The sequence below is a fragment of the Eumetopias jubatus genome, unplaced genomic scaffold (assembly GCF_037043125.1).
Source record: "Eumetopias jubatus isolate StellerSeaLion01/CBP00866 unplaced genomic scaffold, mEumJub1_p1.0 scaffold_12, whole genome shotgun sequence".
In the NCBI taxonomy this organism is placed as follows: domain Eukaryota; kingdom Metazoa; phylum Chordata; class Mammalia; order Carnivora; family Otariidae; genus Eumetopias; species Eumetopias jubatus.
Window position 1 is genome coordinate 37549361 of NW_028274818.1, and position 19619 is coordinate 37568979.

General features: G+C 36.3%; 1 protein-coding gene across 2 annotated transcripts in view; it reads left to right on the forward strand.

Annotated features, from left to right (window-relative positions):
* The first annotated feature begins 201 nt into the window (after positions 1-201).
* DTL (denticleless E3 ubiquitin protein ligase adapter) overlaps positions 202-19619 on the forward strand; it is a 41319-nt gene continuing 21901 nt past the window's right edge. For both annotated transcript variants that reach the window (XR_003612633.1, XM_028125739.1), the window contains exons 1-11: positions 202-364; positions 5199-5324; positions 6103-6201; positions 7217-7278; positions 7364-7484; positions 10188-10253; positions 11488-11600; positions 12842-12915; positions 14497-14600; positions 14889-14993; positions 17747-17859. Coding sequence is in view for 1 of the 2 variants with exons in the window: in XM_028125739.1 (XP_027981540.1) it covers positions 313-364; positions 5199-5324; positions 6103-6201; positions 7217-7278; positions 7364-7484; positions 10188-10253; positions 11488-11600; positions 12842-12915; positions 14497-14600; positions 14889-14993; positions 17747-17859 (1035 nt within the window). In the remaining variant the exon portion in view is untranslated. The remainder of the gene's footprint in view (positions 365-5198; positions 5325-6102; positions 6202-7216; positions 7279-7363; positions 7485-10187; positions 10254-11487; positions 11601-12841; positions 12916-14496; positions 14601-14888; positions 14994-17746; positions 17860-19619) is intronic.

Genomic DNA, 19619 nt, shown 5'->3' on the forward strand with positions numbered 1-19619 from the left:
GTTCGCCAGCGCCTCTGCTGCCCCCCGCGCAGGCGCTCAGGGAGCTCCTGCACTCTGGGTTCCCGCGGCTCGGAGAAAAGGAGGCGGGGATTGGAAGGGGGAAGTGACTCGGAGGCGCCCGGACGCCGCGGTGGGAGCCAATCAGAGGGCGTGACGTCAGTTTGGCGGGGAGTTTGGTGGCCGGGGCTTACAGTGGCGGGAGTTGGAGGCAATAACTAGTCGTGTTCTGAGGGGCGCAAGATACGATTTCTGCTGAACCTGGGGGGCATTTCCACGGCTTTTCTGTCAGTTGAACCTTTTCCTCTGGCCCAGATGCTTTTCAATTCGGTGCTTCGCCAGCCCCAGTTCGGCGTCCCGAGAAATGGTGAGTAACGGCCCTAACCGCTTCTTCTTGCTGGCGGGCTTCACCTCCCCCGAACAACACGGCGGACCAAGGCCGACTCCAACTCTGTTTCCCAGCCCCCGACTTCTCCCACGGCCAGAGTGAGTTCGTGTTAGCGAGGACTACGGAAGAAAGCTGCACTTTCTTGCCCTTGGGACACTTTTAATCGTAATCGGGATTTTTTAAATCGTTATGTGGGCTGACGGAGGGAAGAAAGTCGAATCTACTGGCCTTCTTTACGGCTTCTGTCTAAGTTGCACAGTAACTGGAAAATGCGTGCATTTGTGTGTGTGTGCGCGATTCCACAGCTATGGGAGATCGTCAGGACTCGTGTTCACTGATTGATTTGTTGATTCATTGATTCATTTGTTGTAGAACTTTAGTGAGTCCTACTATTCGCTTATATATACTTGTGAGTGTGACCCGCTATTAAGGAACTCATTCTAGCCGAGAAGACAACATCTGCTTCTAGCATGGTCAAAAAAATGTTCCTCCCGATTATTACATGTGCGTAAAAATACGAAATTACAGAAAAATGCCCATAACCACATCCCCCAGAGATAACCACTCGTGATAGATTAAAGTAGATTATTCCAAATGTTTTTCAATGCCAAAGTAATACGTATTGTTATTTACAGAAATGGGGTCAAAATGTTTTGTTCGTTTTGTTTTTAACTGTAACGGTATAACTTGGGGGATATTTCCATAGTATGTAGAAATCCAGCTTCCTCGCTACAGTTCTTGAGGTTCCTTAGGTTAAAACATCGGCAGTGGGAGTTTTGAGCTTAGGTTTGGGTGTCATCGACCTGAAACTTTCTGGTAAGTTTCTGAGGCGGGAGTTACTACGCCGACTTAGGATGGATACAAATGAAATCTCATTCATTTAAAAATGGACTAGGTCTTCTTTCCCCTTGAAACCATGTGGAAAACAAAAAAGAATCTGAGAAGGAAACTTTTTATATCAAGGCAAAGATCTAGGAAGAGGATATTGAGAAGTAGACTGAGGAGTAGTCCCACAACTTCCTGCCCCCAATCTGAACTTTATACCTTTCACACATACTTCTCCCACCCCCCCCACCCCACCCCCCCGATAATCTTTCTGACTATACTCTAAATGGACCTCTCTCTGACTCTCCTGGAACCTTGTTTGGATAACTTCTCTATGCTCTGTGTCATGAGTGGCAGTACTGCCCAGTGATTAAGGTTAAGGTCTCTGTCTTTGGAATTGAGCTGCCAGAGTTTTAATTCCAACTCCAATCCTTCCCACCTGTGAGACCTGGGGCAAGCTATTTATTATACTTAGCCTCTATTTTGTAACAGATATTCTCCTAATTCCCCAATCTTTCTGTCTACTTCCCCCCTCTCTCTCATTTACAAATACTCATTGTTATGTGTCAGACAATGAAATTCATTCATTGGTATAGATTAATGCACTGAACTTTATAGGACCATCTTCTTTCCCCTTCTGAGTGTTCCACTCTAGGCCCCTTTTCTCCTTCTGCCTACTCCCATGGATGAGCCACAACCAGGGCTTATTCCACTACTACTTGCAACCTTCCATCCCCTATACTTTGCATCCATTCCTATAAAAGCTGCGTGAGTATCTTCATCCAGCAGGTCGGTCCCACAAACATCTCAAACTCAAGTACTCAAAACAGCTCACTTTTCCCCAAACCTGCTATATTGCTACTTTAGGGAGGGGTCCCAATTATTTTAAACTAGTCTTCCCTGACAGAAACCTGAGTCAATCAAACTTCCTCTGTTTTCCTCAAGATACAGGAAGTTCCCTTAAAGGTCCCTTAAAATCTCTTGAATCTGTCCTCTCTCTATTCCCACTGATTTTGCCTCATCACTATAACTTGGATCTGTTCTGTGCTTACCATTCCATTTCCCTAGGTTGGGCCCTAATAACTACTTGTCTGTATTATAAGAAGGTTCCCAAATGGCCTCTTAGTTTCCCTCTCTCCAGTTTATTCTCCACATTGCTGCCAACAATTTAAAGTGGAAATCTCATTACTCTTCTATGTATTTTTAGGTTGTTATCTAAAAGTTTTTATCATAGGTTTAAACTTACTGAAATTTTAAAATAAAAATGCTATGTCATTTAAAATGTATCTAATAGACTATGAATACTATAGTGATTTGATGATCATATCAATCATTTTTTAAAAATATGAACAAACTCTTTAACTGCCAAATTTTCTATGTACATTTCAGCCTTGAACAGCATAAGGATTAGAGTCACCAAACCCCACACAGTCAAAAGTCACCTATAACTTTGACTCTCCCAAAACTTTACCAATAGCCTCCTGTTGACTGGAAGGAAGCCTTACCAGTAACATAAATGGCCAATTAACACATACTTTTTATGTTATACATATTGTATACTGTATTCTTACAATAAAGCTAGAGAAAAGAAAATGTTACTAAGAAAATCATAAAGAAGAGAAAATACATTTATAGTACTATGTTTGTGGAAAAAAAATCCATAGATAAGTGGACTCACACAGTTCAGACCTGTGTTTGAGGGTCAATTACAGTTTTTTCCCCCTTGATTTTATTTCCACTTTATTTTTCTCACAGAATTTATCCTAAGGTAATTTGATTCTAAGTTTGAAAAGTTATTTTATTGATCACGCTGTCATACTCCTCTGTGAAAAAAAAATAAACTCGGTATTTTCTGTAATCATAAGGCTCTAAATGTCAAGTTTCCTCTGAATTGAAATGTTACAATTACTAGTATGCAAATGATCAAAACAGTATAGATTTAATTTTGATAAATAAATGAAGCAAAAAGTAAAATTTTATTGGAAGTGTATCTTTTAAAGAGAAAGATTTGGCTGTTTATGATACCTTTATTAAAGGAATTACCCTATTGTCTCTTAGTTGGAGTCCCAGAAGTTTTTGTACCTTGGATCAATGCAAGGTATAAGATTGGGGCATGGAAATGCCTTTCTTTTGAAAAGTGGAAGAAAAGCAGTGATGAAGGGAGAAGAGGAAAAAGCTTCAGCCTTCTCAGATCAGTTATAGAAATGCACCTATATCAACTGATTCTCTGAAAACTCATGTCCTTGGATACTCCTTGAAAAACTGGCCTGTAATTCCAGGGGCTTAAATTGTACATTGAGGAAAGAATAGGCTTTTCCAAATGAGTGTCTTGGGGGAAAGCATTATATGTTCGTGTTGGAAGCAGCATAGCACAATAAGGATCCAAAAGTTGCTTAAGAGACCAGTCCACAACTGTGTGTTGTAGAAAGTGCAGAAATGGAGGGGTAGATAGGGACAAGTTACTAAACCATGTTAGGCCATTTGTTGGTGTTTGGATATTAGTCTGTAGGCAGTGAGGTAGAGTTGAAGGAATCACTGTTTAATTGCAAAGAATTAGGTATCCAGAGCTTATCATGTTCGGTTCCAGCTGAATTGTTCAAGATTTGATCCTTTTGAATTTGTATATTGCAATCATTAGATTATTATTATTTTTAATCCCAAACCACAAGTGTATATATACAGAGGTTTTTCTTTTAAAATTCATTCTGTAGATGGATATTTGTGAACTCTACAATATAACTATTGTATTCTTTCTTTAGTGGTCTTTTAATAGCTTGTTTACACTAATACCTGACCTTGAGGTAATAACACCAGGAATAATTACTAAATCTGGATTGTATTCTTTGCCTCTCTTGTACTGATTCCTTCAGGTAATCTCTAGGAACATGAAAGTTAGATTTGTCTGAGGTTATGTCAGACTGAGATGTCTTCTCCAAAGGGTATTTTTGATGAAAAGTGATAATTGAAAGTACCCTAAAATGTGAGTTTATTAAACAGCTCTCAATAGATTGTAACTTCATTGTTTCCTCTGATGCTTAATAAACATTTAGTTCTCAGTAACCATTTATTTAATGTTTCTTTTATATATTTAAAATATGTTGACCTACATATCTAAATAATAAAACAAATCTTTGAAGATTGCTTATTATTTATTTAGGACCATAGTGCCCATTAGATCTCTGACCCAAGCAGAATAAATGCTCCCTCTACCCTGAATTTCTTACTCTGTCTTGTATATTCAGTGAAAACTTACTCATCTCTCTACACGTTTGATTTCACCTACTCTATAAGACTTCCCTGACTCTATTACTAGCCAGAGTTTAACTGATTGTACTCTAGGGGTGGGTACATAATGCCTCACTTTAAAATTGCTCTAATGTAATTTAAGATACTGTGACTTGTTAACATTTTAGAATCCTAGAATTTCAGTATTGGAAAGAGGAAGTGAAATTAGAATTTACTTGTAAATATGTTAGTAGCTAGGTAGGCAAATTTACATAAGTTATTTCCTTTAACTCTTTGACCATTGGATTATCTATGATGTTGCAGGTAATTAAAGAGTTTGCAGTAATGTTGATTTAGAAACTCTGGAAACAAAATGTTAATTGAAGAGAATGGCAGTTTTAATGGTTGTGGTAGTCTTTGTGGTTGTGTTTTATAGTTGTCACCAAAGGGTGCAGGAGGGGTAAGATCTTTTTTAATGTGCAAAGGCCATTTGTTTCTTAAAATCTTCAGTGTACCAGCAAGAGTCTCCATTTTAGATGGTAAACCCAAAGCTGTACCTCACCAGAAGTTGAGAGTGCCCTTTATTTCTACCTTAGGACCCCTTAGGAAAATACCAGAAACTGTTAGAGGACCCTGAATAGTGAGTGGATTTATATAAAGTATATAAAGCTTTTAAAAACAAATATTTACCTCTGCACTTGTTAAAAGTATTGAAACGTGATAATATATTGAAATTCTATAAAGAATTTGTGTCTTACTTTAGGATGGTCTTCCCAGTATCCTCTTCAGTCCCTTCTAACTGGTTATCAGTGCAACTGTAATGATGAGCACACTTCTTATGGAGAAACAGGAGTCCCAGTTCCTCCTTTTGGATGTACCTTCTCTTCTGGTAAGAGAATTACTATCTAAGCTAGGCTTGCTCAGAAATGATCTATAAAATTATACTGGGGTGTCCCTCTTTCAAGAAAAAGTAGGTTAGATAGATGGTAGAGTTTTTCTAATACCTGTTCTCCTCTGATTTATGAAATAGACTTTTTAAAATCTCTATGCATAATTATGTATTTCCTCTAAAGCATAGGACTATTATAGCATTGGTTTTTTTGTTTATTTTTTTAACTGGTACCGGGAAAGGATTGCAAAGGTTTAGCCATCTTGAAAACTGTTTTGCCCAATGGATACACCTTTTGGTCTGATGGAATATCTCTGTAATGCATTGGGGAACATATAAGCAGAAATAGAGTACTTGTCCCCACTCTTAATAGTTTAAGAGGGAAAAAAGTAAAAGGGTGTGAAAAGGAAATTTAACTAATAGACTCAACCTGCTGGTGACCTATATCATATACTTTTCTTTGCCATTGGTCAGTATCACTCTTGTTTTATTTAAGTACTACCCTTCTCTAAATAAGAGATTATCTGAAGGTAATTTTGGTGGTTTTGAGTCATTTACTGAATTAGATATTATGGCAAACTTTAAGCGATCTTTAATTCAAATTACCTCTCTACCATATCAAATGCTATTAGGGTAGAATCATCTTCCCTCTTCAGATTCTTTGTATTTAACTTGTAGCTTTCAGTTAATATGTATTGTATTGTTTTTACAGCTTTATACTCAGCTTTAAAATTTTTGTGTTACTCTTTATGTATGGTATTCTTTATTTCTTATTCAGCTCCCAATATGGAGCATATACTAGCAGTTGCCAATGAAGAAGGCTTCGTTAGATTGTATAACACAGAATCACAAGCCAATAGAAAGAAGTGTGTCAAAGGTAAGTCTAGGCCTAAAATTTTTGTTTTAACATTAAATTCATAAAGCCTCAAGTAAATTGTTATTTGAATGTATTCCCAATTATATTCACTTCTAATGAAGTCTATTTAGGGACCAGGCTAAAAGAAAATGGTAGATGGCCCTTCTGTCAATAATATTATAAGTACAGCAATACCTTTACTGAAAGTTGAAAAAAAAATACAATTTAGGATAAAGAACAGTTCTTCTTTTAAAAAGTTAAATCTTTTACACTTGATGTGGTTGGGAGAAACTTTACTTTAAAATATCTATGTTGACCGAGCATCTCCCTTATATAAGGCAAAGTTCTACTGATCTTAAGCTAATAATTTGGAACTAGTTAAGTCAAGTGTGGAAATAAATAAAACAGGCTGCAAATGATATAGACATACAAAAAAAAATGCCACGGTTGTCAAAAGGAAAGCTGTCATGTAGTAAAGATGGCAAGGACAATTTTTCATGAAGAGTAGAACATTTGAGTTGGACTGTGGTATTTAAACCTAAGGAGGTGGGATAGGACATGCCAGGTGGAGGGGAAAGCATTAGCAAAGGCCTAGAGATAAGAAAGCATAGGCTATAATTAGGGAATGGGGAGGCATCCAGTTTGGTTGGAATAAGGTATGTGGAGACAGTGAGAGATAAACCTTGCAACAGAGATAAAGGCCAAAGCATGCAGAACCTTAAATGTCAAACTACTTTAGATTCCATTCAGAGAGCATGATGAAGATTTTTGAACTGGAGACTATTTCAGAAAGATTCCATTTTGGAGACTATATTACTAGTCACCTCATGGAAAGGAATTTGGTATCAAATGGTAGTTCTCTGTAGTAGTGAAGGAAATATGTAAGTTCTGTGAATATACAAGTTCTCTTTGGCCAATGGGTTATAGGGCGCTGATGACTTATTTTTTCACTCTGGCTTTCAAGAAATTCAAACTTCTATTGATATGGCCCAGAATGTAGTCTAGACATTTCACATTCACCATTTTCTTTGTTTAGAGTGGATGGCTCACTGGAATGCTGTCTTTGACCTGGCCTGGGTTCCTGGTGAACTTAAACTTGTAAGTGACTTTCATTTTATTGGAATCTGGGTAAATATTGGTAAAGCGTTGCTTTATTAAATTATGATACCTTATTTTTTGAAAGGTTACAGCAGCAGGTGACCAAACAGCCAAATTTTGGGATGTAAAAGCTGGTGAACTGATTGGAACGTGCAAAGGTCATCAGTGCAGCCTTAAGTCAGTTGCCTTTTCTAAGTTTGAGAAAGGTAGGTCTGTGCCTATCCTCTTTCATGTCCTTAACCTCCTTCATGGTGAGTTAATAAGAAGCTGATTGTTTCCACCCTTTCCCCTGTCAGAGTTGCTACTTTTCCTACATTGAGATTGAGAATCTCATGACTGAAATCCTCCATGAAATTAAGTTGACTTTTAGTCCCATTCTTATGGATATTATCTCTAGCCTGTCCCTGTAAGTTAAGAATCTTCAGATAATTTTTTTCTATAATCCTGAAGATAAGGTAAATACTTATAAACAGCTACAATACCTCTGTTCAACTTTGAGTGTCCTTTAAAGTCAAAACCCTGTACTGGACACTGATTAACTCTATTTGTAAATTATTTACTTTAAGTCTACTAGTAAAATTTTAATTAAATGGAGTGTGAGGCTAGAGTGGAAAACCTGGTAAAATGGACATGATTCTCTACCTAAAAATTTACCGTTTAATTACTTTAAATGGCCCAATTCCTTAGTATGTTTACAACTATTATTTACTATATTTATTTTACTATTAAAGTGGAAAAGGAAGACTTAAAGAGTGATATAGTACAGAACAGTACTATAGCAGCTAGGGAAAAACTTAGAAGTGTCTGAATTAGCTCTTCATTTCTGTTCATTTCTTTTCTCCTTCCTCCATTAGTTTCTCACGGATTTTTTTTTTTTTTTTTAACAAATAGACCAACAAATACTCATCTCAAAGAAGTGGCTGAATTAATCTGACCTTAATCTCAATAATAGAGACAAACATTACAGTCTTCTTTATCATTAAGAAATACTCTATTTTTAAATTTATTCATGTGAGCACTCAGAAATATTAAACTGAGTTGTTGAGCTGATTTGGACTCAAAAAAAGGTCAAATTTAATTGACTGCAGTTGCTTTTGAGAGTGGAACCTTGAAGAATATATAGCATAGTTTTTATCTCTGCATAAGTTTTCATTAACACATCTATTTATATAAAGTTAGGTATGGTTGTGTTCTAGTTTACTACTGTGTCAGAGTTGACTAAGTTTATAAAAATAATGTAAGATCATGAAAATTAACCTTACTAAAGGTAAATTTATTTAAAGGATAACAGAAAAGGAAAACACTATATCTTTTGGTCCCTTTGCTTAATTTTTAAAATTCTGTTCAGTAAATCTATGCCAATATGGTCTAGTAGAAAAAGTATTGAATTAGAAATTGGGGCTGGTAGGTTTTACAGTGGCTCCTAGTAGTCTATAGGTGCTCTAGCACGAATTACCTGGTTGGACACTGCCCCCATAGCCACATAGTTTGGTTGGTAAACACAGATTAGATTTTAGATCTTCAGCCAAATGCCTTTGTACGGGGCACACTTTTACAATCATACATAGAATCCCTGTGTTTTATTCCTGTTTCTACCTCTAAACTTGGGCAAAGTCATTTTTATCTCCCTGGACTTTTCATCTGTTGATTTTTTTTTTTTTTTTTAAGATTTAATTTATCTATCTGTCAAGAGAGAAAAAGAGCACAAGCAGGGGGAACGGCAGGCAGAGGGAGAAGCAGACTCCCCACTGAGTGAGGAGCCCTATGCGGGACTCGATCCCAGGACCCTGGGATCATGACCTGAGCCGAAGGCAGTGCTTAACCAACTGAGCCACCCCGGTGCCCCGATTTTGGTGTTTTAACAGGCAATTAACTCAGTAAGAGTCAAATTGCAGACTGTCAGACATATGGCGGGGCGGGGTCAGATCTCAATTCAGTTCTTTAATTTAAGCCTTAGTTACAAGCCTCTTTTGGTTTTCCCTTGCATATATGGTTCAGGGGTCAACCAGAGACATGTGCTAAGTTTAAACACAGAGTTAAGAGTTAGCCCTTTCTCTGGCTCTCTCCAGGATTCCCCTCTCACTCTGGCTCTGGCAGCTCTTGTTGCCTCAGTCTGCTTTTCCTTGTTCCTCTGGCTTGAAAGATGGCAGATTCTGTATTGGCATCTTAGCTGCTTGGTACTGATGCAACTGTGGCTGCCTTCAAGGTAAAACTACAAAAGCCAGTAACTTAGCCCAGGCCAATCACTTGATTCAGGTGTATACTTCCCTCCAAAAATTGCATGTTTTTGTTCAGTTTCTAAAGAGCCCTCAGGTAACTGGTTTTTATATTTTGTCCAGAGTTTATAGCTAATGCAGTTGGATTGGTTTGGTAAGTGCTCACTCTTCCACTCAGGAAGCAGAGTTTTTTTGGTTTCATTTTAAAGAATAAAACATTACAGATAAATTGAAGTTCCCCTATGTTCCCTTCTCCAATCCTGTTGCCCTCTTTCCATCCCTAGAGGCATCCTCTTTCACCGTTTTGTATGGATCTGGTCCATATTTTTATACTGAAGACAGTACAGCTTGGAGATTTGGAGAGTGGGCTCTGGATTTATTCTGCTAGGAATACCTTTATAAGTTACTTATTCTCTCTATGCCTTAGTTTTCTTATCTGTAAAATGAGGATAATAATATTCACCTAATAGGGTTGATAACAAGAATTGAAATAATGTATATAAAGCACATGGGATAGTGTGTAGCACTTAGTAAACTCTCAGTATATTTTGGTTATTGCTTTTTCATTATTCTTTCCATAGGTGTACTACATACAGTATTTTATGTGCTTTTAGGAATATTTACACAGAGGGATTATTCTCTAAAGCATAAGCATTTTGAGTTCTTCATAATCCTTTATTTATTTCCCCATAGCTGTCTTCTGTACAGGTGGAAGAGATGGAAACATTATGGTCTGGGACACCAGGTGCAACAAAAAAGGTAGCCTAGTTCCATCTTGATTTTAATAAGTGTGGGATCACCTCATACTTATTTTGAATGAGTTAATGATTTCATCTGGTTACCACCAGGGGGCACATGTTCATAATCCCCCCTGTCTTCGGCTTGCCGTTCCAATTCTCAGGATTGTTGTGATTATTGCAAGTATTACCCTCTGTATTTACCTCATATTGTCTTCTGAACTATGCCACTTACCTAAATTATTGATAGAATTGGAATTATTAATACATGGGCTCAGTGGTTAACGATCCTTTAAAAGTTATTTGGCTTTAAAGAATTGGATTAAATTAAACATAATTATGCTCACATTATACCCATGATGCCATTAAGCAGAATGCAGGGATCATCTCACTGCTTACTTCCTTTTTTAAAAATAATATATTTTTAATAGACTATTTTTTCAGAGCAGTTTTAGATGCACAGCAAAATTGAGCAGAAAATACAGAGAGTTCTCTAAGTACTGATATACTCCCTATCCCCACAGCCTTTCCCACTATCAGCATCCCATGGCAGAGTTTGGCATTCGTTAAAACTGATGCACTTACACGGATATACCATTAGCACCCAGTGTCCCTCAGTACTTTACAGGAGGGTTAACTCTTGGTATTGCACATTCTATTGGTTTTGACAAATGTATAATGACATGTGTCTAGCATTATAGTATACAGAATGGTTTCACAACACTAAAAATCCCCTGTGCTCATCCTGCTCTCCCCTGCCAACTCCTGACAACCACTGATTTTTTTTTTTTTTTACTGTTTTACTGTTTGTTACCGTTTCCAACGTTTTACCTTTCCAGAATGTCATATAGTTGAAATCATACAGTATGTAGCCTTTTGAGATTGGCTTCTCTCATTTAATATGTATTTAAGGTTCCTCCTTGTCTTTTAATGGCTTGGTAGCTCATTTCTTACCATTGAATAATGTGCCATTACCTGGATATACCACAGTTTATTCATATACTCATCATCAAGAGGACATCTTGATTGCCTCCAAGTTTTGGCATTTAGGAATAAAGCTGCTATAAATATCCATATGCTTATTTCTCTTCTATACATCATAATGGCACCAAAAGAAATGTAATGCAGTAGTTCTGCTGGCTTTCAATTTCACTATTAAGAATATAATTAATTTTGAGATTTTATGTGTAAATGTGACATTCAGCATGGGAATAAAGTTCTGAAACCTAAATCAGTTTGCTTGGAATATCTTTCAGATGGATTTTATAGGCAGGTGAATCAAATCAGTGGAGCTCATAATACCCTAGACAAGCAAACCCCTTCAAAACCTAAGAAGAAACAGAATTCAAAAGGACTTGCTCCTTCTGTGGTAAGGTTTTATAGCTATGTACATGTGTGCAGATCTTAACATGTAGTAAGATAGAATCTCATTTTAGGTAACTTGTTGGGCATAAAATAGGAGCTACAGATTAAGTGAATGAGAATCTTCATTCAGTGGTTTATTACTTACTGCTCAATACCTACAGTAGTGGTTCTCAAACTTTAGTGTGTAACAGTCACCTGGAAGCATACTAAAAATTCATCTTCCTGAGCCTCATCCCTAGATATCTCCATGCATATACTATCTACAATATAATGTAATTTATTAGAAAAGGGGGGATAGTTTGAAGAAGCATATTAAGTACTATGATACAGTTTTCTATAGGGGGAAGTAATCCCTGTTTTTTACATAACAAACTACAGGAAATATGTGAGTTTTTAATATTTTTTTAAACATTTGGCAAAATATTTAAATTATTGAAACATTTAGGTAAAATATATTTCTCTAGCATCTTCTACTCAAAGCTTAAACATTGCCCATAATACATCTTTTTTCTTTAAAAAAAAAATCACCATGGCTTTTACTTTAATTTGTTTATTTTTCTGATATTCCTGGTCTGTAAGATCCAAATTAATATGTTGGAGAAGTGTGTTTACTAAAACGTTAGGACTTAAAATTGCATACCAAGAATAGGACACAAGCGTAAGTGGAAACTGACAAGATTAACTGTGGTTTTTGGAGGCCAGATGGAGTTAAAATGAATATCATTTCAGACAATCAGAATCTGAGCCAGGAAAACTTGTTAACAGCAATTAGGAGGTGGAATTCCATTGAGATCCTTTAAATTTTTCAGAGCACATAATCATCTTTCATCAATAATTCTTTAGACATTCCTATGTGACAGTTTAGGTGGATGGTGACATTTTGTAGATGAAACAGGCACAAGAAAGTTAAATGAGTTTCCTACAGAGACATAGCTTATTAGTACGACTAATTTTAAGTAGAACCAGTAGGTTTAGACAAATCTTTTATTCACCTGTTTGTTTCTTGAGTACAAGTCAAAGTCAACACTATGTACTATAACTTCATAATGTTTAGGTCATTTTCATGCTAAAATTACTTCTTGGTCAGTATACATACCTGACTTAAGAGTATTGGAGAGGGAAGATTTAGTATAACTCAGAATTTGGGTGGGGGGAAGCCATCATTTTAACACCTTGGTCTCTTGATGAAGATTATGGTACCGAAAATAGGACTTTCTTCTATCTTTTTCTGCCTTGTGCTGTCAGGATTTCCAGCAGAGTGTTACTGTGGTCCTCTTTCAAGATGAGAATACGTTAGTCTCAGCGGGAGCCGTGGATGGGTAAGAGCCTTTATTTCTTGGTTCTTTTGATGAGATCTCTTTCATAAACTGTGATAGGGAAGTCACCTAGTCCCATTGTAATCGAATTTATATGCTTTTAACTTTCGACATAGTGAATATCCAGCTGAGAAGAGGAACTGCAGATGACACTGAAAAATATCTAGTTAGGACTCTTGCTCAAATAATTAAATGAGGGAATCCATATGTCACACTTAGCACATTATATAGCACATAGGAGCAGTGTTGGCTGCTGCTGTTGTTGCAGAGAAACTGGGTGGGTAGCTTGCTTATCCATGCAGTATAATTTAGGCAGTGAGTCTTATTTTGAGGAATAAAATTTCTATTATTTTGGATTTTTATCTTCTCAGGTTTAGTAATACCTTAAAAGAAGGAATCTGATTCTGGGTGTATAATGGACATTTTGGGGAGAAATCTAACAATATTGATAGTAAGGCCTAATGGCTTTCATATACCTGCCATCTGTGATTGGTCTGAATGTTTGGCTTCCAGATAAGTTTGTGGTACTTCTTAGTTGGTTGCTTTGTTACAATAAAAATTCTGAGGTGTTTTTTAAGCACCCTTCTTTGCCCCTTTATTTACTTATCATATCTCTTAAGACATCCCTCCCTTTGAAACAAATTTAAAAAGGTGATGGCCTAATGAACTAGGATTTCCATTGTGTCTTCTGGACACTAAAACTCGTCTGTGGACCAAATTCTCAGGCACAAATGAAGGATTATCTCAAGGTTACTAGTTATGCTTGTGAATGGCTGTGAAACCTTGCTGTTTGTTTCCAAGGATATTGCCCTTTTAGACCAAGCTTTTGTTTTCATGTTGCCGATAAACTAGATGTTGAGGGGGTGCCTGGGTGGCTCAGTAGGTTAGGCGACCTACTCTTGCCTTCTGCTCAGGTCATGATCTCGGGGTTGTGAAATCAAGCCCCGAGTTAGGGCTCCATGCTCAGCAGGGAGTCTGCTTGGGATTCTCTCTCTCCTCCTTCCCCTCCCCCTGCTTTCACTCGCTCTTTCTCTCTAGAAATAAATAAATAACATATTTTTTAAAAAAACTACATGTTGAGGATTAAGACAATTATACCAATAGACGAAATGAAAAAATACTTTATTTCACAGGAAAAGCTGTTTAGACCAGATTACTTAAGGAGCTACATATGGAGATAAAACCATAGGGACAGAGCTTGTTACTTAACAATGTTAGAGGTTACATGCAGAGTGTTAAAGTCTTAGGAAGCATTTGTTTTGCTTTGTTTTTTTTCTCTGAAAACAATGAAACAATGACCATCAGAACCCAACCTTCATCTTCCTTTTCCGCTCCCTTGAAGTAAACTCAAGGTAACCCATCGCTGGGTCAGATCACATCTGTTTCCGTTCTGCCTGAGTTGTTAGCCTGACATTGGAAACAACAGTATGAGATAGTTCAATCTGTTTCCCAGTGAGATATCCTCATTATACCTGGTTGATGTGCCAGAGGAGTTAGATTAAAAGTCATTTCACGTTCAATGTACTTGAAACTGGTTGGAGTTGGGGGGGGCTACAAAATAACTTTCTTTACCTTGGTTTTTAGGGTAATCAAAATATGGGATTTACGTAAGAATTATACTGCTTATCGACAGGAACCCATAGCATCCAAGTCTTTCCTGTACCCAGGTAGCAGCACTCGAAAACTAGGTAAGCCTTTTTATACCCTATAGGACTTTTTTGGAGACGTGAGTTTTTGTTAAAATTTTAAAAATAAACATCAAGCTAGTTTTCAGCAACATAGACTTGAGATTAACATGTGGTTGTATCTTTTAGAAATTCAAAAGTTAAAAACTCAGAAGAATATTTTTGGTTTGTATATATTTGAGGGAAGAAGAATTCTGATAAACTTGTGGAATGATCTTCTTGCCACAACGTTGTCACCTCAGTTCTACTTGTTGTCATCAGGACGTGCTAACTAAAGTTTCCTTTTTCTAGGATACTCAAGTCTGATTTTGGATTCCACGGGCTCTACTTTATTTGCTAACTGCACAGATGACAATATCTACATGTTCAATATGACCGGATTAAAGACTTCTCCAGGTAAGATCTTAGCCATTTAAAATCTCTACCTGGAAAAATAAAATGAAATAAAATCTCTTACCCAGAAACGAATGCAGAGGTTTTTGTTAATGATAATTTAATATTGATCTTTTTTTCTAAACCAAATTTTTTAAGACATCGGAGGGCTTTGGGGTCTTTGATTAGTTCCAGTGATATTTTCATAGGTGTATTTTCCTTGTGATATTTCACAAGTAAACAGAATCCTGCTGTATATGGTGACTTAATTTTATTTTAACAGTGAGTCTTTCCTGAAATTATGTCCCTTTGACTATATTTAGAATTGTCTCAAATTTTATAGGATATAGAAGGCTGTTCTCAGCTTTTGTCTTGTTTGGGGGTTGTTTGTTAAAATAAGGGGGCTGAATTTTTTAAGTCCCTAAATAGTTTTTATTTACCTCAGCCTTCTTAATGTTGAGCAGTGTCTATTTTATTTCTAGTTTTCCCCAACCTCACCTTTTTTCCCTTTTCCTCCAATTACAATTGGAATCTGGTGTTTAAAGTTGATACATGACACTTTAAAAAAAGAAATGAAAGTTTCTCAGCATACTCTGAAGGTTTTTAGGGTTACATAATTTTAAGAACATTATCAATTATTTAGGCAAGCCACATATTAGTAACCTAGTTCTAGCTCTGTCGGAAACAGACAGATCCTATAATCCCTAAAGCTACCTACTTCCCACTAAAGTAAGATGTGCCGATAAATAAATCTTAAAATAGTATAGACCTTAGCTAGGCTCTTACAGAAGTTTCCAAAGACTGCCCCAAGCCAGTATTAGGAGTTTTAGTTCTGTGACAGCTTCACAGTTGGTATTTCTAATGTCCTGGATTAGGTCTGTTGTTGTCTAAATGAGAGCAAGAGTATTTGGAAAAGGGAAGCAGTTTATAACTTCTCCTGCTGTTTTCCTGAATGGAATCAGAACTTGGACAGCTTCTAATTTAGATAGTCATATAAAATAGACTTTTCAAAATCTTTCTCCAAAAGATAAAAGCATAATCCTAATTGTATTATCAAATGTACAAGAGCTCTGTCTGTGTCATTTTTTTGTAGTGTGGCCTTAAAGGGGGCCTTAAGTTTAGTCAAACAAATATGCCCAAGGCTACTTTACTAAAAATTTAGTAACCTTTTTCTGTGCTCCTAAAATTATTTTATTGGCTCCTACAGATAGATAGGTAGGTAGATACGTTCTTTAGATATTGAGTGACAGACAGACATGTGTATGACATTGGGTAATTGCTTATCTTTTTCAAAACTTCAGAAAGCATCCTGGACTTAATACTTCATCTCCTGTACTTTTAATTTAACAGTGTTTTATTATACTAAGTGATGTTCATAAGGATGACTCTGAAGCACTTCACTGAAGCATTTTCGGAGCCCATATTATCAAAGAAAGATTAAGTTGAGCCAATCAAAGCCAATACAGGTTTTAGGATTTTTTGAATGGTTTGAAGCATTTACAGTGTACTTGATTAATCCAGCAGAGGGCAATAAATACTTACAGGTCTAGTGGGAAATTTGGTCTGTATTTTTCCATTCATAGTTAGAGTTAAGATAAACAATTATAGTTTTAGAGTTGTATTCAGAGCAAAGGACCCTGTTTATTTTGTGGGGATTTACCTATCACAGTAGATAAAAATAAAATGTATATCTGAATTGATTCCTATTCTGCTTAACGTCCACAATGGAAGTGTTGATGTGGAGGGTATTTGATATGTAGGCTTTTTCTTGAAAAGCTAGAAATGCAAAGTCTTTTTCCAGTTTTGTTCTGGCAAAAGGAAGAGATTTCTGTGAGCACTAAGGGAAAGCTATTAAGTCCCTTGATAATTCTTCCTTTCTGTTAAAAGATTGGAGTGAACTTTTTTTCCTGCTTAAATGTATCCTTAAATTTTCCAGTAACTAAGATTTTTTTCTTGTATTTCCTATTAGTGTTCTGATACCAGAAGCCTCAGGTTTTGGTCTTCTTAGGAAAGAAGAACCCATCAAGCACACTGTGCTAGATTGGATTACTTGCCCTTTTACCACAGATAGTAGGAAGTCTAAAACTGAAGGCTAACCCTAACCTAATTGGAGTATCTTACCTACAAACATATAGCTTACCCCACTAGCTACTTCTTTTAAGCCTGCTTAAAGTTTTGGATTAAAAAGATTCCCACAATAAATAAATAGATTGATTGATTCCCACATCCCAAATGAGCTATCCATAAATCTTAACTCTTTCCACTGATTCTTACCTATTAATGCAACAGATGTTTGAAGATCTCTGTTCAAAGCACTGTGAGGTATAGTGAGTAAAGGATAAAATACAAAATTTACCCTCAAGATTTGAAGTCTAAGAGGAAGAAGGACCAATGTATTATAATAGGGAAAGCCCTATCCTAGTGTGGGGAAAGAGGGTCTAATAAAGGCATTTTACTAAAAGAGTGGACACTGGTTGTATTCTTCTTAAGAATGTTTTCCATCACTTTCTCTTCCATAGCCAGCTCCATACCAAGTATCTGGGCTTAGATCATGAGATTGGGTCTAATATAAAACCTCTTTCTGAGTCTTCCTTTACTTTTCTGCCAATGTCCAGTTCCCTTTAATTTAGTGAATATAGCTTGACTATCTGTTTCAATATTCAATAGTTAATACACTAATAAAACTTATTAGAACATGTATACCTGTCTGCATTTATGTGAACACTAGAAATAACAAGAACCAAGTAATTTGTTGGTTTTTTTCCCCCCTCTGGCAGTGGCTATCTTCAGTGGACATCAAAACTCTACCTTTTATGTTAAATCAAGTCTTAGTCCAGATGACCAGTTTTTAGTCAGTGGCTCAAGTGATGAAGCTGCCTACATCTGGAAGGTAAGTTACCAAACTTCCCTCACAAATGTGAGGCTAAAGTATTCTTACAAATATTTCTTCTCAGATGAGTAAGTTTAATGTAAACACATACTATTAACTTTTTCTACATTAGATGTTCAGTAAAAGTTGCTTCTTCTTAACAGCCAAAACTTACTCTGATTGTCAGAATATATCATACTTTCATGGCTAGAGATTCTCAGAAATTGATAATCCATGTACTCCAGCAGTTTCACAGATTATCAGGAAATTAAGAATTCAGAAGAATAGAGAGAACCTTAACTACCTTGTCCTGCTTCCTGGAAAAATATGTTGGATTGCCTTTCTGCTCTGTGTTTTCAAACTCTTCATTCAAAATACAGTATTTTAATTCCCAGGATCCTATGCCCAAATCAACCATAGAGCCTTGCACAAAACACTAAAAGATATTTGTATGGTAATTGTGTTGTTTACTCTCTATTAAGTGGCTAGTCTTAAGGTTACTAGAAGAGATGTGACTACTTTATCAGTTTTGTATATATTTAATAGCATTACTTATTTTACAGATTCTATTTCTGTTCACAAGTTTATTTTCTCTTTTTTCTTTTTAAATAACAGTGATTCCTAAAGTGACTACTGTAAGCTAAGAAATTTAAATTTGTCCATATAAGGTTCAGTGGAGAAAACTGAAATATCACACGAGTAGCCCTTGCTGACTACTCAAAAATAGCTCTTGTGGGACTAATTAATTATAGAAATGTCTGGGAGTTCAGAGACATAAGAGCATCATGGCATTGTTTTCCAAGGGCTAGAAATTAATTATCTTCTAAATTGCCATGTAATATCATAAATGTCCTTGGCATTGGTGAATTGAATGATCAGAGTTAACACATTTTGGATTTTTATTTTTTATTGTTATTTTTTTAAATTTATTTATTTAAGAGAGAGCAAGTGAGCAGGGGAAGGAGCAGAGGGAGAGGGACAAGCAGGCTCTGCACTGAGTGCAGTGCCCCACATGGGGTCCAATCCCACGACCCCAAGATCATGACTTGAGCTGAAATCGAGAGTTGGATGCCTAATCAACCAAGCCACCCAGGCGCCCCACATTTTGGATTCTAGAGTCATAATGTCTAAAACTTTATAGATTCATGGGTTCAATGTTATCAAATCCCTTCTCAAGAGGAAATTATATCATTATTAGTCCTGCCAACCTCTAGGAAGTCGTATCTTTAATGTTGGCTTAGGATGGGGTAGAACCTGTCAAGTATGAAGCATAATTCTGCTTAATTTCATCTGGTCCCGGAGGACATACTAAAAATGACTTCTCTGTATACCTAGAGGTGCAAAAATACAACACAAACTTAAGAGTGTTTAGTGATTATATCCTAGATGGTCACATGGTGGAGATGTTGTTCTATCCAAGATGCTTTTTTGTGTTGTACTTGCCTCTTTGTACAAGCACATTTCTTTCATGTATTGTATTTTAAAATGAAAATTTGCTTATAAAATATATACCTGAGACTCTCATCCATAAGAATTTGTACCTAGTTTCTTGTCTATAAAATTTTCTGACTTGAGTTTTAAACTTTAACGATATGTTACTAACACTAATGCTTTCTTCTTATATTTAACATTTTGAGTTTTAAATTTGGTCTTAATGCTGCTTATTTTACTATCTTTTTGTTTTTCCTTTCTCCTTCTCTCACTGTTTTATCTTCATTCCTTTTTTTATTATGGCTCCCAACTTAGCAGGAAGATTTTATTCCTAATTCTTTTTAAAAAAT